General features: G+C 64.4%; 1 protein-coding gene across 1 annotated transcript; it reads right to left on the bottom strand.

The window, feature by feature from the left end:
* Positions 1-3,688: 3,688 nt before the first annotated feature.
* Positions 3,689-15,690, bottom strand: IHH (Indian hedgehog signaling molecule). The gene is made up of 3 exons (XM_049802888.1): positions 15,388-15,690; positions 9,160-9,421; positions 3,689-5,903 (listed from the first exon to the last, which is right to left on the bottom strand). The coding sequence occupies exons 1-3, from the start codon at positions 15,688-15,690 to the stop codon at positions 5,242-5,244; spliced, it is 1,227 nt and encodes a 408-aa protein (XP_049658845.1). The 3' UTR covers positions 3,689-5,241.
* Between the last annotated feature and the right edge of the window lie 5,250 nt (positions 15,691-20,940).

Below are 20,940 nucleotides of genomic sequence, written 5' to 3'. Positions count from 1 at the left end.
AGCCGCATTGTTGTGGCTGTGGGGCCCAGCGCCGGGAGTTATTAGAGCAGGAAGGAGGGCGTTGGATTAAGACGCATGATTTATTAAGGAAAAAGACCCTGATTAGATTCTTACTCGTCCCCTGCACGTGGGCGCATACTCACACACCCCCTGTCCCAATGCCCGGGGCACCCCAGAGCCACTTGTGGAAGGTCAGTGCCTGACGTCTGTGGGGTTTCCCCTGGGGCCGTATCCTGCTGGCTGTTCCCATGGTGCTGGGAGCCCCCCCCCCACCTCGTACTGGGACTGTGTACGAGGTAACGGCTGATGCCTGCTGCCAGACCCCCTGCACGGTCCCCAGCCAACCCTGCCTGCCCTCCCTTGTACAGAGGGTGGGGGTTCACCAGCATCACCCCCAGCTCTGCATGCCCTGCAGCAGGGGCCCGCAGCGGGTGCTGGGTGTGTCCTGCTGAGCAAGGAGGGGATACGGGAAGGGAAAGGTGGGCTTTGGTGCATTAGCTCCGTACCCCGTGCTGTGGGAGAGGGACCTGGAGGGTGCCTCTCCAGCAGGAGGGTTAGCAGGGCTTACTCTGGGTGGGGGGAGAGGGCGTTAGCCCCCTCCGTGGGTCCCAGGTGGTCTCTGCACCTGGGAGACGTGGGGTTGGCATGGCTGCAGAGGCGGGCACTGCCCTGGGGTGCCCGTGTCCTGTGGTCCTCACAGTGCCCATGCTGTCACCATGGGCCATGCGCATGTCCCCTGGCCTGTCCCCGGAGGGGACAGAGATCAGGGACACGGGGACACCTGGGTGCTCCAGATGCTGCCTGGAATATAAAGTATCCGGGCTGGAAAGAGAGTAATTTGGGGGATTGTATGGTGATGCTGAGAGCCGGGGGGGTGTCGAAACACAACCGGTGAGGTGGTGGGCATGTGTCTGTCAGAGGGGATAAAGGCGTCTGTAGGGGGTGGATGTGTGCGTCTGTCTGTCCGTGTCTGTACAGGCACAGTGGGCTGTGGTGTGACTCCCAGAGGCTGCAGCCTGCTAAAGCACCTCCAGCCCTGCCCGAGGGAAGCTGCCAAGCGCAGCCAGAGGGGCTCTGGGGAGGGGCAAGCAGCCCCTGCAAAGGGGGGGCTCCCAGCGCAGTCCCCACACGGGTGCCACTGTTGAGAGAGGGGCAGGAGGCGGGGGCGCGGGGCAGAGGGGGAGGCGGTGGAGTCGTTTAGGGCACAGGATGGGCTCGGCAGCCCACACCACGCACCCTCCTGGGGCTCCCGTGGGCCCGCGCTGGGACCCCCCCCCAACAGCTCTGCAGAGAGCAGGGTCCTGCCCCTGCCCCCGGAGCAGCAGCACTCCGAAAAGCCATTAAGCTAAATTAAGCTAATGCAAGTGCGAGTGGTAGGGTGGTACGGGCTCCCTCTGCGGGCACCTGGCAGCGTGCGGGGCTAAGCCGGGCTGGGCAGCCTGTCCCTGGTTTTTTTTTGGGGGGCAGCTACGGGTCGGTCTGCCCTCGCCAGGATGAGGATCCCCGCAACCTGCTGTACCGATGCCTGCAGGCCCAGATATTTGGGGGTGACCCCCCCCATCATTGTCACAGCCCAGGCCATGGGGACCTGGTTGGACCCAGAGCTCCGGGACGACGGGGACAGACCCCCTCCTTGCCCACAGATATCCCCCCTCCACGGGGAAGGTTCGGTCTTGGAGTCCCGCAGGATCCCCACCTTGCTGTCATCTCCTGCCCGCACCGCTCAACGGTGCAGTTCCCCACAAACAGGAGATGCTTTCGGGGTGCTCCGCTCCCACTCCCTGGGTCCTGACCGCTCCCCCCCCACCCTTCCCGGACCCCGGCACCCAGCGTGCCAGCCACGGCAGAAGGCCACGGTGCGAGGGACAGACGGGAGAGGCGGGACCGGGGACAGCGTCCCCCCTTGTTAACAGCGCCGGACCCTGTAGCCTTTTCAAGGCTCTGAATAGGGGGTGGTACCTCTCCTCCCCTGAATTTGGGGCCGGGGGGGGTGCTGGCACTGGTTTTACACCCTCAAACAGGGCTGGAGCGGTGGGGGGGACACACGCTAGCCCAGATGGGAGCATGTGGGGGGTTTCTCTTGCCGCCACATGCCCTTCCTCTCCCTCCCGCCCACCATTCACATGGTAATGAGGACAAATTGATGGAGAGACATCCATTGTGGTACCCTCCAGCCCGGCCCTTCTGCCGGCCACCCACCAGCATCCCCATCCATCACCACCCAGCCGGGACCCTGGCGGGAACCTCCCACCCGGGACCGGCACACTGGGAGATGGGGCTGCTTCAGGAGCCCCCAAGCTGCCCTGGCTCTCCTGTGGCTGAGTGACAAGAGAAGGGGGGACATCCCGGGAAGAAAGAGCCCCCCCCATAAATCCTGTCTGTCAGCTGGACATCACTTTGTCCTCACCATCCTCGCCATGGGTTTTTACGGGGCTAGTGGGGAGTTAATGGGGCTTCAGAAAGACCCCAGAATCTTATTTATGGGTGTCCCCCCCTTCCTCTTGCTGCCCTGGGGACAGCCCAGAGCCAGCACCCCCCACACACACACTTTCTCTGCTTCCACCCAAAGCAGCCCCCCAATACCCTGCAGCATCCTCCTAATGAGGCAAAGAGCTGTTCCCCCATATTCACTGATACCCTAAAAACCTGGGCCTGGAGATGGGCTGCCCACAGCACCATGGGGCACCCCAAAGGGCACATCCTCTCCCCAGGCATCCCCTGTCTCCAGCTCCCGCCACCGTGCCTGCAATGGCAGCCTGATTGAAATTTCACTCCATAAAGTGCCTTTCGAAAGCCTGACCCCACGGCCCCCCCAGGGACCAATTTGTCCTTCTCTGTAATAAGAACCTAATTAAATTAGCTCAGCCGCCTCACAGAGCCCTTAAATTAGCCATGGTGATGAGGGCCCTCACTGACAGCCTGCTGCTGAATTGCTCTGCACTTGCCATGCTGTGGGGTCCAGGGAAAGCCTTGGGGGGACCCTGCTCCCAGCCCCCCAGGGAGACCAGGGCAGGGCAGCTTGGAGATGGGGCAAGGGGTGCACAGAGGCGCACGTGGGTGGGACAGGTATGGGGAGGCCGTGTGGGGTGCCAGCTGGTGGTCTTCCCCTCTGCTGGCATGGGGATGGGGTGGAGGGGGGGACAGGGCTGGCAAGGGGTGAGGGGACAGAGCCAGCAGTGACCAGCGCTAGTGACATTGGAAACCTAGTGTACAGGGTAGGGGATCCATCTTCTCCAGGAGCACTGGGTTAGTGGGTGTTGGGGTGATGGAGATGGTGGGGAAGGGTGTCCCAGCATGGCTGGGCACTGGGGCCAGACTGGGATGGAGAGGTGTCCCCAGCAGTCCCACAGTGGCCGTCCCTCCTACATCCTGCCCCGCTTGCCCTAGTTTCCAGGTACCCCCAATGACCGCTTAGTCCCATGTAGGCTGGGTCACTCCCACAGCGACTGGCTGCCCACTTCTCCTGAGAATGGGGGACTGGGGAGAGCGAGCTCGCCCTTTCTAGTGGGAGGTACTAGGGTGGCCAAATCTTGCTCCTGGAGAAGCGCAAGATGCCCTCTAGCTCTGCTTGCCCTGTTTATGATGGGCAGTAAGCATCCCCAATCCCTGCCTGCCCTCCCCACATCAGAGCTCGGAGCATCCGCCTGGGAGACGATGGATTTATTGGGCTGTGTCCCCAACCAGGAAAGGTACATCCAGTGAAGAGACAAAAATACACCTGTTGTCAGCTGTGCTCGCGCTCTCTCATTTCTCCCTGGACAACAATCACCATAAAAACTGTGCTTTAAAATAATCTTTAAATAATTTCTGCTTTTTGTTTAAAAAAAAAAATAATCACCTCCTCCAACCAAACAGCTTTCCCCCTCCGCTCCTGTCTCACCCTGCACATGCCCACGCTGCCTCCCATCTATGGTACATACAAAGAGCAGATAAATAAATAAAGACGCGTGATGCTGCAGGGGGGACACAGGTCACGCCCCCCCCCCCCCCCCCCCAAGCCCTTCACCTCTGCTAACGTGGAGCCAGGGAAGGCTGAGGCTCTAGCTAGGATTTGAGGGGGGGACCATGACTGCAGCTCTGATGGGACTCCCCCAGGTCCCGGTAGCGGGTGAGCAGCAATGAGTTACCCTGAGGGTTTGGGGTGCTGGGGCGGCAGGGAGGTCAGGCCAGGCAGGGTCTGGAGCTTGAGGAGCTTTTTAGGTTTGGGGTGGGAAAAGCATTGCTTTGGGCTGAGCCAGCTCAGGGTGGGATGCCAGGAAGTCAAGGGAGGGAGCACTTTCTCCCCCGCCACTTTCTTTCCCCCAGCTCTGGCAGGCTGGGGCTGCAGCCTCAGCTCTCCCCACCCCTGCTCCCACCAATGTGTGCCCATGCCTGGCTGGCACTCCCACCCTCCTGCCTGCATGTCTGCCTCTGCAGTCCCCTCTTGCCAGCCAGAGCCCCCCATGCTGTCACAGCGTCCTCACAGGCATGCCTGGCCAGGTGGCTACAGTGATGACTTGGGGCAGAGCTCAGGGTCCTGCTCCCCAGTCTCTCGCTCCAGCAGCACTCGTGTCACCAAGTCAGGGGTTTCGTGCCAGAGCCATGCCAACCCCTCCAGCTCTGCCCGTGGTTGGGCACCCCAGGCATACAGGGGTTTGTTTTATACCCTCCTCTGCACGCACAGTCAGGGCTAAGGACAAGGCACAGTCCCAGTACCTGGGTCGCCCTCCTCCCAGCTGCCATGCCCCAGGGGTGGGAATGGCATTGCCTGCCCTCCCGCCCAGGCTGCCCAGCAAAGGGCCCTGGGCCCCCCCCCTCCCAAAGCCTCCCCACCAGGTGCAGGCAGGCTGGGAGCCCTGCGGGAGCAGCCAGCAGCCAGGGGGTCTCTCCTCTTCCCGCTCCCCCTCGTTTATCAGACCTCCGTTGTTAGCTAATTCTGCACACGCACACGCACATCACACGCACACACAAAAATAGCAGCATGTGGATCCAGCCGGGGGCACCCCCATGGCCAGGGGGCAACCCTTCATGCCTCCCCCCTTGCCCCCAGGAACAGGGGGTGAGGAGGGGGCGGTGGGCATGGAGGAGGCACACTGGGGAGCCCCAGTACCCCCCAACTAGGAGGTGGCTGTGCCCCAAGCAGGCAGGGCTGGAGGCAGCTCCCGATGGGCACCCAGCTTTGGGAGGGGGTGCTGGCCCCCGGTGAGCCGCCCTGCAGCCACCACCTCCACCAGCAGCGCCGGCCACAGCCGGGGCGCACCCTCAGCTCTCCGCCCAGGGTACCCCCAGTGGGTGGAAGCTGTCGGGGGGCAAGAGCAGCCTGCCCAGGCGGTAGAGCAGCCCCGAGTACCAGTGCACACCGTCCCCCTGCGCCCCTGGCCACCCCACCAGGCTGTGGTAGAGCCGGAGCGGCCAGAAGGCCAGCTGCGCCAGATGTTGCTCCTGCACCAGGGCAAAGCACGAGGCCACCACGCCGTCCACCACCAGCGTCCCGTGGCGCGTCAGCGGGGCGTAGGCTCCCACGTCCCTCCGGTCCCGCACCCCCACCACCTCGGCGGGCTGCAAGCCGCCCCCCCCCACCGCCACCAGCACGAAATGTCCGGGGCGCACGTGGCTGGCAAAGGTGGGGCGGAAGCGGGCGGTGGGCGCCGAGGCGTTCTCGGCCACAAAGAGCAGGTGGGTGGGTGTCAGGGCCAGGCGCCGGGGCGGCTCCCGCGTCTCGATGACATGGAAGGAGGTGAGGGTGCGGGGCTCCTTGTCCAGGAAAGCCAAGAAGTCGCTGTAGGTGGGCCTGCCTGCCCCATCCATCGCCAGCACCCGCTGGCCAGGGCGCAGCGCCCACAGCGGTGTCCGGGCACCGTCCTCCAGCGTTGCCAGCGCCCGCCCAGGGAAGCAGCCCCCTGTCTTCGCAGCGGCCGAGTGCTCTGCATGGGGAGAGAGAGGACAGGAGGGTTACCCATCTATCAGACACCCAGCATCACCCTTCCACGACACACAGAGACCCTCCCAGGCTCTGGGGGACCCAGCCTGGCTCTGCCCACCTGGGGATAACCCTGCTCTGGCATCAACAATGTGCACGTGTTCCCTACACACCCCCAGCCACCAATCCAGCCTCCCTGAGTGCCTGCTCTCCCAGCCACTGTGTCACTGGGGGTGGCACCTGGGGGCTTGAGCCACGCATGGCAGCACCTGCTCCCCACTGTGGTGCCAGAGTGCTGGGACTGCACTGCAGAGCCAGGTCCCAAAAACCACCTGGCAGGGGGAGCGGGGCACAGTGACAGCCCCAAATGCACACGACAGTGCCAGGGGGCACCCAAAGCTCGAAAGAGGGGAGACAGAGCCCTGAGCCGGTGGCAGGCTGAGGAGCAGTGCCTGGTCACACACTGCATGCCCACAGCACCCCCATCCCCTGCAGTGCTGGGCCTGGGCACCGCTGGGGGGGATGCTACAAGGAACGGCGCAAGGTGCAGCGCCCTCCCCCAGCACCGCAAGCACCCCTCCATCCCGCACCGCAGCCCTGCTCCCTTCTCCCGCCTGCTCGCCCCTGCACCACTGGTGCCAGCTGACCCCCTCTCTGAGCTGCAGGGAGATGTCACAGCCTGTGACCATGATCGGGCAAAAGCCACCAGCCTCCTGGGCAGGGCTTTGCTAGCAGTTGTCACAGGGTGAAGCACCCAAACTCTCTGGGGCTTGTCCCCTGGGATGATGGCATAGTAGTCCTACCCCTCCCCAGACGAAAAGATGCAGCAAGTCACCAAGTGTCACCAGGGGCCCATCCCAGCACTTAGCAGGGGAACCCTGGCTTTCCAAGGAACAGTGGTCAGCTACCACAGCAGCCCTGGTTCCCCAAGCCCCAGCAGCCCCCATCTTAGTGTCTATATGAAGCCCTCCCACTATCTGTCAGGGGCATCTCATCTAGGGTCCTGCTCCTGACCGTGCATGGTCCCAGCCTCGAGCTCCCAGTCCCCATCACGGCCCTCTCCCAGCTCCCTCATCTAATCCCTGAGTGCCCTCCCAGATGGCACTGCCCCCCTCATCACTCCCCAGCTTTGGGCAGAGCCAAATCCCAGCCCCCAGGCCCATGAAGAGAGGCATCCATCTCTGGGACAGAATCCTTTTATTGCTCAGATGAGGTGCAGTGACCATCCCGTGCCTGCCCCGGAGGCCAGGTCCCAAATCCTGCATCCTGCATCCCCAGGCAGGCGGCAGAGCCATGGGGAGGGGCTGGCAGGAGGGTGAGAGGGACACCTGGCAGAAGCGGGGGGCACAGGCGCTGGGCATGGAGGGGTGTGTGAGTGCAGAGGGAGACCCGAGGAGACGCAATACATACAACAGGCCACGGGGCCATCCGTACAAAAATAAAAGCCATTTACTAGGAGGCAGGGGCAGCCCGGCTGCCCTCTTTACACAGCTCTGGGCGGGGGGGCTTCAGGATATGCACCCCACAGCCTCCACCACGCACCCTTGGGCTCCCCATGGCCTCAGGGATAAATATGGGGGACCCAGAGCCCCGAGGAGCCACTGTGGAGCAAGGGGGCTGCAGCCAGCCCCCAGGAGCCCTCCAGTGCCTCAGGGCCCCTGTCTGCTGCCTGGGTCACAGCATCCCTCTTCAGTTGGTCCAGGGGAGCATCCCAGGATTCAAGAGCCTCTGTCCTTCTCCAGGGGCACAGCCCCACTCCTCTGGCCAGCCCCAAGGCTCTGGGATTATGGTCCTCGCTTCGGAGCCTGGCCCCACTCCTCTGGCCAGCCCCACGGGGTGCCCTTGGGCACGAGAGCCCTGGTCCTTCGCCCACGCTTTGTCCCTCTTCTTCGGGGGCGCGTCGCTCCCTCTCTGCGGCTCGGTCGCCCCACCTCCATCGCCGGCCGGCGTTGCGCCCGTCCTGGCATCGGCACGGGGGAGCGGGTCAGCGTGGGGGGGCAGGCTGGCGTCTGGGGGCGTCAGGCCGCTGGCCACGGGCTAGGGCAGTAGGACAGGCAAAGTGCGGTGGGAGCCGAGCCCGGGGACGAGAGACGTGGGGCAGCGCCGGCGCGCCAGTCCCGGCACCACGGCACGGTGCGTGGCACAGGGGTGTGTGGGCACGTCTGTGGGCACGTGTGGGCAGCCACAGCCCTCTCCCTGTGCGTGTGTGTGCCGGTGCAAGTGCTGCGTGTGCAGGCACGGTTCTCCGGCACGGCAGCCGTGTGCCGGCACGGTGCCGGGGGGTGTGCGTGTACAGCCGCCGAGGCTGCCTCTGTGTCCACGCAAGCCCACGCACAGGCAGAGACCTTTCCAGCCTGTCGCGACACGGACACTTAGGCGTCCGGGAGCAGCAGCACGGCCCGTCTCCCGGCCTGCCGCCGCCGGGTGAGCGTGGCCCTGCGTGGCCGGCGCCGTGCGTGGGCCGCTGCTGCCCTCTGCCGCACGCAGCCAGCGCGGCCGCTCCAGCGGGAGCTGCGCGGGGGGCCGGGGCTGCAGCACCCCGGGCAGGGCAGCTTCTCCCCGGGCTGGGGGACCCCACGCAATCCCCTCCCGGCCGCGGGCAGCGTCTGAGAGCAGCCGTCCCCCCCGCCTCACCGCACCTCACGGGAGGAAGCAAACACCACCAGCGACTGCAGCACCCCTGACTCCAGCCCAGCTGCCTCTGCCCCCAGCACCCCCCCAGCTTTGATCCCCTCCGCAGAAGGCCCTGGGCAGCAGAGAGCTGATCCCAGGGCACCCTGGCCTGTCCCTGCCTGGGTGACGCTATCGCCGGCCCTGGCCAGTCAGGGCTGGATGGGTGCTGCTGCAACAGCAGGAGCTCAAGGGCAGCCGGTGGTGGAGGAGGGCAGGGCTGGATGGGGCTGAGCGTGGGCAGCTGGGCGCTGAAGGACTGCAAGGGCTGAGGCAGGGAAGACAAATGCAATGGGCAGACTGGGGTGACAGGCTGGGGGAGAAGGGGATGTGGGGTGGGAAAAGGAGCGGCGTAGAGAAGGTGGGTAAGGATACAGGTCGTGGGAGCTAGATGGAGAATTTGCCCCATGGCACTGCTGGCCACAGGTGTGTAACTCACTCCTCACCTGACTGTCTGCCCCAGATAGGGAAATCAAGCTGCGAGAGCCAGCACCCCCCTGGGAGCACCCCACCCAGCCAGCCAGGCTCCCCAGGCGTACCGCAACAGGGGGACTGGCCCCAGCCCTGCTCACTGCTCCCCCCGGCCTTACCTGACTTGACGGAGCAGTGGATGTGTGCCTTGGACTCGTAGTAGACCCAGTCAAAGCCAGCCTCCACGGCCAAGCGAGCCAGCATGCCGTACTTGTTGCGGTCCCGGTCCGAGGTCGTGATGTCCACGGCTCGGCCCTCGTAATGAAGCGACTCCTCCGAATGGTGCCCGTCCTCGTCCCAGCCCTCCGTCACCCGCAGCTTCACCCCTGGCCACTGATTCATGACGGAGATGGCCAGGGAGTTCAAGCGGTCCTTGCAGCGCTGCAGGGCAGAGGGGCAGAGTCAGTAAAAGCTTTTTGGAGGGGGGAGGCGTTAGCTGCCTGGTTGGCAGGTTGTACCCCAGCATGCTTCTGTGAAGCCTCTCTGGGTCCTCAGACCCTTTGCGGGCTGGTCCAGCAGAGGAAGATCTGAGAACATGAGGCGTCTTGCCCATCCCATGCCCTCCAGACTCCCCGCAGCACCCAATACCCCACCGTTTGACACAGCATTGCCCAAGGGCGTGCACCCCAACAGGGTACCCATCTCCTCCTCCATCTCTCCCCCGGTACCTGGCCCATTGGAGAGCCCGTTGGGCAGCACAGCCTGGGGTGAAACACCCTCTCTGCTCGCAGGACACCTGCCCGGTGCTAGCACCGACCCAGGGGCTCCCAGCTGACAGGAGGAGGACGCAGGAGCTGAGACCCTGCTGCCTCCTGGCTGGGAGGATACCCCAGGGTCCCCAGCACTCTACCCAGCCACAAATGAAACAACCTGCCCAGTCCTCAGCCCAGCTCTGCGCAAGTCCTGAGGCACAATGGCATAGCACCGGGCAGCCTCATAGCTTCATCCAGCCTCTGCTTACATAGAAAATGCCAAACCTGCCCAAGAGCTGGAGCAGAAACGATGTGGGGTGAAGCCCCCCTCCGCATCTCCCCACCGCAAGGGCTGAGGAACAGCAGCAGATCCCAAAAGCCCCAGACCTGGTGGCCGCAGAGGTCACATGAGCAAGGCAACTGCCCTGCCTCATCCGCCCCTGCTGCGGTCCTCCCCAGCAAGCAGAGGGATGCCAGCCCCAAACACCTGTGCTGCAGCCCTCCCAAGCCTCGCCCTGCGCTGCCCGCTTCCCCCAGCCACAGCTGCATCTCAGGGAGGGACAAAGCACATGCGTTCTTGGCTTGCAAAAGTACAGCCCGCACTTCTGGTCCCTTCCCCTGCTGCAAAAGGAATGGAAGAGAGCTAGAAAAGGTGTCGGAAAAGCAATATGGGAGCTTCTACACAAAACCAGGTAAAAGGACTGTACAGCCTGGAAAGGAGATGCTGGGTGGTCCCAGAGAACACTATAAAATCAGGGCAAAGGACAGAGCATTCGTGGTCATGCGTGAGGCCAGTCCTGGGAAGTATTAAGTGAAACGACTGGGCAGCAGCCTAAAAAACAGCCACCACAGGGGACGTTTTCACGTGATGCCCAGCTCTTCACTGGAACTGCCCACCATGGGATGTCGTGGGTCGTGAGACACAGTCATGGCGAGCAAGGGCTATAAAACCCGATGCTGGCTACACCCCCAGACCCAGAAATGCCCCAGCACTGCTTCCTCAGGGAGCTGCCCCCTCAACAATGTCAGCCCTCACCCTAGTTTCAAGCACTTGCTCCCGTCCTGGGGAGTTGGGCACTGCTGCTCTTGGGGAAACCCACTTGCACTTGGCAGTGTCCGGGCCTCAGGAAGGGCAGTGCCAGGCAGGCCTTTGCCCTGCATGGGGTGGGGGACCAACTCTGCCCTCGTCCCACGGCTCCCTGGGTGTGGGGAGATAAGCCAGGAAGGTGTTGGACAAACAGTTGCTAGGTGAGGGGAGGAGGAGGGAGGGGAGTGACTTTTGTCCCCGTCCACCACCACCACCGTGGTGCCACTTGGCACGTGGCACAAGCAGCTCCCAAGGTCCCCAGCCACATGGGGACCCCGCAGAGAAGGGCAGTAAGGGGGTTCAGGGCTGGAGGCAGGCAGGGGGTCCTCGATGCCTCCCTGCATCCTCCAGCCATCACCCCAGGCACCCCCTTGCCGCTCCCATGCCAGCACCCCGTCCTGGGCACCCCTCCTGCCCTCACTGCCAGCCCTTCTGTCCTCCAGGTGCACCCTGCCCGCACACAAACACCGAGACCCTCCAACCCGTGTCCCCAGGCAGGGACACTACCTGCCACCAGGCCCTGAAGCGAGGCCACCCTTTGCTAGAAAGACCCACCTGGGCTGCCTTGTCCCTACCATGTGCGCCTCTCCCAGCGCAGCCCCAGCCCAAGGGTCTCCCACCTTCCCCTTCCCGGTCCGGGGCAGTGCCCAGCTGCCTGCCCGCCTGCCCGGCTGGGCGAACAGGGGCAGGCAGGTCCCCGGAGCACCCTGTCCCCGGGCTGCCGAGACGTGCGGCTCTGCCTGTGCCTTCGGTGGCCAGCAGGTGTCAGAGCACGGGCAGGGAGCGGGCAGGGACCGGCAGGGAGCAGGTACCGATGGACAGGGGGAGCAGGCAGGGACAGGCAGGGAGGGTCGGGGAGGGAGCAGGTACTAAGGGGTGGGGGCGGGCAGGGCAGCAGTGGGCAAGGAGCAGGCATGGATGGGCAGGGAACAGGCAACTGAGGAGGGAGCAGGCAGGGATGAGCCATAAACAGGGACCAGGCAGTGATAGGCAAGGGGAAGCAGGTGGGGATGAGCAGGGAGCAGGCACAGGAGGCAGGGAGAAGAAAACAACGGGCAGGGCTGGCCAGGGACGGGCAAGGAGCAGGCGGCAATGGGCAGGGAGCAGGCATGGGCAGCAGGGAGCAGGCACAGATGGGCAGGGAGCAGGTAGGGATGGGCACTGCCACAGATGGGCACAGGTAGGCAGGGACCAAGATGGGCACGGGCTGTCTGCAGGCTCTGCGCTTGCCGGGGGCTGAAGGGAGAGCTCACCTCCTCCCCACGCACAGCCCAGAGGGGCTACAGCATCCTCGGGGACCAGGGTGGCCATGCCTGCCTGCGTGGCACGGTCCCCCTCCTGCCTGAGGGTGAACACAAGGTTTCGCAAGGTGGCAGCAAAGATGTGGAAATGCCACCTTGACCCACGGGCCCTGTGGGGCCCAGGCTGGAGTGGGATGTCCAAGCTTAGCCACGTGGCACTGAGCCCCGGCCACAGCTCGCCAGCCCCAGTGCCGTTCTGGTGCCCAGCCAGGAGGCTGAAACCCATGCCACAGGCATATAGCAGAGTTTGGGAGAAAGGTGGGTGGTGACAGTGTGTGAGGTGGGGCACAGCTTGTCCCTGTAGTGGCACAGGTGACTGGGCACCCCCCGGTCACATGCAGGACGGGGCCCCATGCCACCATGCTGAGCTGGGTGGCCCTGTGCTGTTGCATGCACATCACGGTGGAGACCCTGGGGATGTTGGGCTGGGCTGAGCAGAGATGTTTTCCCCGATGACCAACACTGGCATCTCCCTTCTTGTGTCCAGACTGGGGACAGGACCATTCCCTATGGGGGAAGCCAAACCCCTTTCGGGAAGGCAGCAGGTCTGGAAGGAAGGGCACAGCTCCAAGTGGGAGCACAGTCAGCAGGGACCTCAGCGCCATCTCAGGGTAGGTACACAGGACACTCAGGTGTGACCACAGTCTCAGCAGAGGGGTTGTGGATGGAGCATGCTTGGCCACAGCTACCCCCATGTCCAGAGCTTGGCCAGGAGAAGAGGGGTTCCACTAGCATCTCCCCCTCAGGCAAGGTTTCTCCCAAAGGAAGCCAAGAGCCCTATCCCAAGGTCTCCATGAGAAATTCCTCACCACTGCAAGGATGGTCTCCATGCCAGTTGAGCCAACAATGGCTGCAAGGGGTGATGGCTGGGGTAGGGAGAGGCTTGGGGTTGGGACTCCATGGGGGCAGGGGGCCCGGGACATTCCTGGGCCAGGCTGCCGGGGAGAGGTGAGGCGGGCTCTGCCTCCAGCCTTATCTCATCACCTCCGAGTGGGACCAGCGAGAGCAAACACACTGGAATTCTTGAGGAAGATGAAACGATAAAGGAAAGGCGGGCAGAGAGCAGCACTACCCACCCCCCAAAGCAGGCGGCATCTTCCGGCTGCCTGGGACACCCAGACCCTTGGACTTGGGGAAAGAAAACAGGTTTGAAGTGAGTCAACAGCAGTAAAAGGCAGTGGACTGGGGGAAGGGACAAGGAGTTGGGTGAATGGCCTTTCCCAACACGCAGCAACACAGGGCATGGTGCCAGAGCCAGATCTCCCACGTCTGGGGGCATCTCCCACAGCCAGGGGCCACAGGACAAGCCCAGAGGGCTGTGGGATGGCAGCAAGCTACCAGAAGACATGCCACCTCCATAGCAATGGGGACAATTCCCTGCAGAGCTGCCCGAGGCACCATGGTACCCATCTGTGCACAGATGTGTGGTGGCCAGAGACCCTGCTGGGACAAGAGCCCTCATTTGGGCACCCCAAAAAGACCAGGGAGCTTCCAGGTACCCTGTCAGCAAGGCAGCCGGACAGTGGGAAGTGTGGGGCTGGCAGGTGGGACACCGCTGTCAGGGGGGTTGAGGGGCACTGGCTGGGTTAGGCCAGTTAGGTTAGCACTCTTAAGAGCAAATGCAGCAGAAGCACTCTTCTGCCTCCAACTCGAGCAATACAATGTCACCCACTTCCCCAATGCACAGACCAACGGAGTGCACCGCTTCCTCAAGTATCGCTGAAGCTGTTCCCCAGGGGATGCAGGCTCCAGCCCAGCCCCAGGGCTCCAGCCACCAGCAACCACAAGTTGTGCAACTCCCCAAGCTTGGTGCTGCCTCACAGGGGGTCTCGGTCCCTCTGCTGCAGTCCCCAGCCTGAGAACCACCCTGGAGCGTGGCCCCTGCCCTCAGGGACCTGCCCCCCAGGGCACACAGGGTTGCAGAGCTGTCAAGCCAGCACCCAAGCAGTTTCTCCTCCCACTGTTACCAACACCTCAGTCAGAAACCATGGCCAGAGCCCCGCTCAGTGCCCACCACCATGGCCACCCACGCTCACCCACCTACCAGCCCCAGAGCGGGGGGTGCAATGGTGAGCAGGGCAGCCCTGGCTGCCCCCCGCCTCCCCCAGGAGCTCGCTCGGGCTGTAACCCAGTGCTGAGGCTGGTGGCCAGGTTTCTTAGCAAGGCCGTGCAGCTCCTTATCTGCATTCCTGAAACCCTCAGGCATTCTCCTGGCAATATTAAAACACAGAGTAACCTTCGTCCAGCATCACCCCCCGCTCCGCTGCCGTCCTCTATACCCCCCGCTCCTCCCTCCCGCTGGTCCAGGGCACTTGTAAGCTGACTGCAACAGGGCATTTGCAATAACGGGTTGTCCCCGTCCCGGAGCACAGCAAGCTGAGGGCAGTCCCCATCGGGCACCCTTCACCATCCCACCTGAGATACATGGGAAGCGGGGGCACTGAGACACGGCACAAGGTTGTGGCAACAGAGCGGGGACAAGGTCAGCAAGGGTGCTCGTGGTGCCCAGCTCGCGGCTCTGCCTACTCCCCTGCCTGCCAGCACACCGGGCTCTGCTCTGTCCCCCGGCTCCAACAGGCAGGCTGCCTGCTCTGCCAGCCAGCAGGCAGAGCAAAGGGGCAAGGGCAGGATGGGTGCAGCGGGGCAGGGTGCTGCCCCGTCGGGGAACAGCGCGGCGCGGCACAGCACTGCCGGCTCGGGGGTGGTTTGGCAGGATGCTGCCGGCTCGGAGGCTGTGTGGCATGGCTCGGGGGGCACCAGGGCAGGCTACTGCCAGCTTGGAGGGCAAGGTGCTGGCAGCTCGGAGGACAGCGGGACGTGGGTTGGGGGACAGCAGGGCAGGGTGCTGCCAGCTCGGGAGGCACAAGGGCACACCTCGGGGTGCAGCAGGCGTGGGTGCCACAGGCTCCGAGGGGCAGCGGGGCCGTGTGCTGCCAGTCTCGGGGGACAGGGTGCTGCCGGCTCCGGGAGCAGGGTGCTGCCGCACCAAGGCGCAGCGTGCTGCCAGCTCCGGGTCCGATGCGCCCAGCCCAGCCGAAGGGGCAGAGCTTTGCAGCGCCCGGCGAAGGGAGATGCCCGCTCTGCGCAACCGGCAGCCCGGGCCGGGCACCGGCATGCCCGGGTCAGGACGGGGGAAGCCGCAGCGCCGGGTTCCCCGCTGCTGCCCGCGCTGCCCCAGGAGAGCGGGGGCGCGGGGCGCTCCCGGGCGGCCCCGGTGCCCGCAGGTGCCCGGCGCGGGGGTAGAAGCGGGCGGCGGCGGGGCCGTACCTGGGTCATGAGCCGGTCGGCGCCGGTGTTCTCCTCGTCCTTGAAGATGATGTCGGGGTTGTAGTTGGGCGTGAGCTCCTTGAAGCGCTCCGAGTTACGCGCGATCTTGCCCTCGTAGCGGCCGCTGGCCCCCAGGGTCTTCTCGGGGACGTTGGGGCTGAACTGCTTGTAGGCGAGCGGGATCAGCTTGCGGGGCGGGCGGCGGCGGCTGCCCACCACCCTGCCCGGCCCGCAGCCGCGCACGGCCGGCGCCAGCAGCAGCGCGCACCCGCTCAGCAGCAGCAGCAGCCGCGCCGGCTTCATGGCGCGCCCGGCGGCCCCGGGGCGGCCCGGGGGACCGGCGGCTCCGGGGTCCCCGCTAGGCTCGGCCGCCGCCTCCGCCGCCCGCCCCGGGGCTCCCCATGCGGCGCGCAGCCGGCGGGCAGGGGCAGGTGCCGGTGCCGGTGCCGGTGGCGGCGGTGGCGACGGCGGCGGCGGCGGCGGCGGGGCGCGGCGGCTGCCCGGCGCGGGTGCGCTCCGGCTGCCCGGTGCGGCGGGGCTGGCGTCGGCCCGCTCTGAGCTGCCGTGGCCCGGCGGCGGCAATAAATAGCGAAGGGCCGTTTGTTTTGGCAGGCGAGCGGCCGCTTGCGGGGCGCGGGGCGCGGGGCTCGGCGCTGCCGGAGCCCCCCGCGGTTTGCGCCCCGGCGGTCAGCGCGGCGGGGCTGGAGCCGGAGCCGGAGCCGCCGCTGCCTCCGCTCCCCGGGCAGGAGTGAGAGGGGAAATTGAAGAGATCCGGGACCGGGAACCGCCAGGACCGCACCCTGCCCGTGTCCCAGCCTCCCAGCGCCCTCCCTCTCTCGCCTCCTCCCCGCGGAACCTGCCCCGGGCCGCCCGCAGCCTCCTCCCCCCGGCCGAGCCCCGCGGCCCGCAGCCCACCCCGCCAGGGGTGCCCGCCGCCACCTGCCCCCCGGGGCAGCCCCGCCGCCGCCCCGAGGCGCGCCTGGCCCGCCGCAAACCCACCCGCCACCTCCACCACCCCCCCCCCCCCCCGCTCCCCCGGAGCGTCCCGCGGGGGCTCCCCCGCGGCGGCGTGGGCTCGGGGTGGCACCCCCGGGGCTCCGGCCCCCGCCGCGCCGCCTGCTCGCCAGGGGCCCGGGCCTGCGGGCGGGGATCAAACAGAGCAGGGAGGCAGCTGGTTGAAATTTAACCACAATATTCTCGCTCCCCATTGTTTCCAGGGAGGCCCGATATTTCCACAACAGGATTATGGCATCTGATTAACTCGCTGAGACAACAATGAGGGGCTGGGATGGGCTTCCCCTTCTAGCTGCCAAAAGGGGAAAGTAAATACAACACCCTGATTTCAGGAGCGAGGACTTGCGGGGCCCCCCCGGTTCTCCCCCAGCTGTGTGCCAGGGAGGGGTCCGGCACGGCTCTGCTTGCACCCTCTCTGGCTCCCTAGGACCTTCCCAGGTGAGGCAGTGCCTTGGGATGCCCCCGTACACACAACGCTCTCAGGGATGTCACTTTGCCAGCTCTTTAGTGGGCACAGGGTATGGGTCGCTCCTAGGGATATACAGAGAGGCCAGGCTGGAATAGCCTGGCCAGACGTCCAACTCTGGCTGCAGGGCTGTGCTGCGCTCAGCAGGACCAAGCAACCTGGGCAAGACAGATGCAGGCTGGGGAGCCAGCAGCACCCACGGGCTTGGGATGCTGCTATCCAGTGGCCCCAGTGGACCATTTCCTTTGCAGGAGCTGCAGGCAAAGTGCAACTGGCCAGAGGTGTCTCTGTCAGGTTTTCAGATGCAGTAGCCACACTCCATCAGGTTTTCATACTGGTTCTGGGTACCCAAAACTGGTGCCCAGAGCCTCTGTGAAGTCCTGCCACTGTGCAGGATGGTGAGGCTGTCCCGCTGCTTCTGCACATGATGGAGCAAGAGGGTCTGGCCAGCTGCCTCGGGCTACCCCACTTCTATATCCATTCAGCTGATCCTTCCAGTGGAGCATCCTAAGGGCATCAGCAGAGAGAGCACAAGAGACATGTCACAGCACCACTCCCCATCCCTGCCCCTGGCTTCCCTGGGCTGCAGAAGGGGCAGAGTTTTCCGTGCATCACTGGCACAGGAAAATCAGAGCCTGGGCTAGGTCCACAGCGTCCTCCAGGCTGGTTTGTACTCCCACCAAAGGAAGGAGCCCAGCTTCCCACTTCGCTCATCCCTGTTGCAAGGGAGAGGGGAACAGGGTCACCTGGGATGGCGCTGGGTCCGGGGGGTGCAGCACATCCCCAGAGAGAAGTGTCCTATGGCTGCCAATGACCCAAACCCAGACCTCCAAATAACCTCTGCAGCCTGCCAGCACGCAGTGTGCATGCCACATGAATCTGTCCCCCTCCCAGCAGCTCCAGGCTGACAGCAAGCATCCTAGCCCTGCCCTCGCTGGTACAAATGTTCATGTCCCATGGAAGCCCAGGACTGCAGACAGGGAGCTGGGTTTGTCCATGACGGCAGCTCCTACCCATGCAGGGGCCCCGGCATCTTGCATCGGCTCTGGCCACAGTGAGCAGTGACAGCGTCCTGTCACTGGGTGTGAGTCCGTCACCTCTCTGTGCAGCATTCCCAATGCCAGCCCATGTCCCTGCCAGGCAAAGCCCACTGGCACATGGGACCAAGTGGGACAGGAGCCCCAGACACCATGGGGCCGGCAGGGCGGGGTGTGCGGGGAGGCGGCTGGAGGCTGCGACAGGGTCCGTCCAGCCAGCGGTGAGGGGGGGCTTTCTGCCCAGGGAGCTGGTGGGAAGGGACGCTTGCTGCCGCAGCACTAGATCACAGGGAGGAATTCCCTTCCAGTGGAGGTGGGAGAGACGCCACGTCCGTCCCTGTATCGCACGGCATCTCATACAGCGCTCGGCTGCTCTCGGGCACCGCCGGGACGCTTGGCCACCACGCACCACGCAGGCTCCTGCCTGCGTCCCCAAGTCCCTCCTTCCTCTGCACCTCAGCTTTCCCCACCACCGCACCCCGCTATCCCTGCCCCGAGCGGGAGGGCAGCATCCCGCAGACACCTCGCTGGGTTCCCGGGGCTGCCGGGGCCCGGGGCTGGCACAGGCCCCGCAGGGCTGCCCGGAGCCGGGCGCTGCGCAGGGCGAGCGGGCGGCGGAGCCGGGCGATGCAGTCTAGGTGGTGCTATTTCTCTATTTTTGCACTGGACGGGTTTGCGATTTTCCTCTCCCCATTCGCTGCCTTGGTCGTCTTCTTCTCCTCTCTCTCGCTCTTTTTTTTTTTTTTTTTTTTTCTTTTCCTTTTCTAAAAATACTTGACAGCGATTGAAAGGTCCCTTTAATCGAGGCCACAGAGCCCTTATTAAGGGCACGGGTCGGGGTGCTGGGCTGTGCCCGGCATAACGGCTTCATTAAACCCTGCGAAAACTAATATTTATGGAATCAAATTTATGGAGGCCGAGGCCGAACTTGTGGCCTTTAATGTGTGTCGGGAGCTCAAATCCAGCCGGCTCCAGGGAGGAGGGGGTGGGGACAGGGAAGGAGACCCCAGTGGGACAGGATGGGACAATGAGTGGTGACACTCCCTGGAGCTGGCGGCAACCTGGGCCAGGGAGGCACCGGCGGCCCCACTCTGGAGTCTTGGGGGCTGGGGTCCCTGCGGTGGCCTGGGGGGCATCGGCAGAGCTCTTTTTCCTGCTCATGTCTTCACCCTCCTCCTTTTATTTATCCCCTATCCGTGTTCCTGCAGTCCCACCTTCCCTTGCCCTGGGAGCAGGGCGAGTGGAGCAAGATCTGTACCTGCAGCAGGTCTTTACCCCCAGCCCATGCCTGCCGGGGTGCTCGCCCGTCCCTTGGGCACAGAGCCGCAGGGCTCCCTGGGGGCACTTACTCTGCAGCAGGACAGGGCTCTCGAGCAACACCCCTGCAGCATCCCTGGGACTGGCTCCCCTGAGCTGAGCATCCTAGGGAGAAGCAGAGGCACAGCCTGAGTGCAGCTGGCAGCCGGGATGACCCTGGGTGCAGGTGCTGGTCTGCACCATCCGCTCCCCTATAAAGCCCACCAGCCACTGGCACAGTGGGATGGGAATGTCGTCCATTCCCCACCCCCCCCGGCCCCATGTGATATCCCCTCAGCCCCAAAGAGGACAGCTGAGTCAAAAGGCCTCGCTGGGGTGATAAGTCCTTCTCCTACAGGTCCTGGTGTGCACGGGGAGGCAGCATGAAGCCTGGGCCCAGCACACAGCTGGGGGACCTGGCTTGGAACAGAGCAGCTCCCAGGCCAGGAGATGGAGCCCACATGGATGGAGCAGGGGTTGCACCGGGGGATAACCCAGTGACAGAAGACACATGAAGCAGAGAGCTGCTAAACTCCTGCTGCCCCAGTCCTACCCACCCCCCAGCCAGTAGTAGGACCCTCCCTGGTGACAAGTGCCCATCAGGCAGACCAAAGATGCCAAGGTAAGATGCTGGTAGATGGGAGAAGGCAGGATACAAGCCAGCTATGGCTGTCGGCACTAGCTCCCCATCCCATGGCTTCCCCTTCCCACCACCCACCCTGCCCTGCATGTTGCTCCCTCAGAGAGGAAATATAAAAAGCAACTGACTGCTCTTGCCCAGGGACTGGCCAGCCATGGCCCAGCAAAGGCCCTTTCATTCCCCTTCCACAGACACAGGGGCTGCTCCGGATGTTTTTGTTTCCCCCTTGCTGCCCGGGAGAGCAGGCAGCATGACTGCAGCCAGCCCAGCCGTGGGGCAGCTGGGGGCACAGGTCCCTGCCCCAAGAGTTTGGCACAGCAGGCTGCAGCCTGCCTGCAGCAGTGCTGCCTGGATCTCTGCCTGCTGTTTTAGGACCTGGCTTGGGCACAGGAGTGGGGTCCCAGCCCCAAAGGAAGTGTGTGAACACAAGAGCTGGAAGAGGAGAGCAGGGGTGGATGGATGGATGGATGGAGTGTGGAGGGGCAGAGTTGGTGCTTTGTGTCCAGGGAGCATCTGTAACTTGCTCCAGGGCTGCTCCCAGGCCTGGGAGCTTTCAGTATGTTAGTGGCTTGGTTGTCCCCTGCTCCTTGGAGGCCAGAGCATGGATTAACTCCGAATCACCTGCGCACTAACCCTGGGGGAGCTGCCTGCAAGTGGAGGGTGCCCCTCAGTCCAGCCAGGCTGCCTTTTCCAATCTACTGCTGCAAGGGCTTCATCTGGCTCCAGGCACCAGCACTTGGCATGTCCCCGGTGTGGGACAAGAACGTGGTCTCCAGCCCCACCCCACCCCCCATGCTGCCCCCTCAGTATCTGGGGGTCCCCTCATGCGCACCCCACCCCACATACTGCTGCTCAAGGTGAGGCACAGCACGGGCTGGAAGGTGCCCCACAGCTGTGAGCTAGTGTCACCTCCGCACCATCCAGAGCTGTTGCAAGCCCCTGGGACAGCAAGACTGGCCAGAGGGGAACCCAGCAGTACCAGGGCTGCACCCCTGCCTGGACACTGCTGGCCCAGGGGGGACAGAGCAGAAGCAGAAGGAATCTCACTCAGACGCAGCCCTTTATTGCAAACCCACACAAGAGCAGCCAAACCCCACAGC

This window comes from Accipiter gentilis, chromosome 1 (genome assembly GCF_929443795.1).
Source record: "Accipiter gentilis chromosome 1, bAccGen1.1, whole genome shotgun sequence".
Classification (NCBI taxonomy): Eukaryota; Metazoa; Chordata; class Aves; order Accipitriformes; family Accipitridae; genus Astur; species Astur gentilis.
Note: the sequence above shows the minus strand (reverse complement) of the source record. Positions and strands in the feature narration are given on the sequence as shown.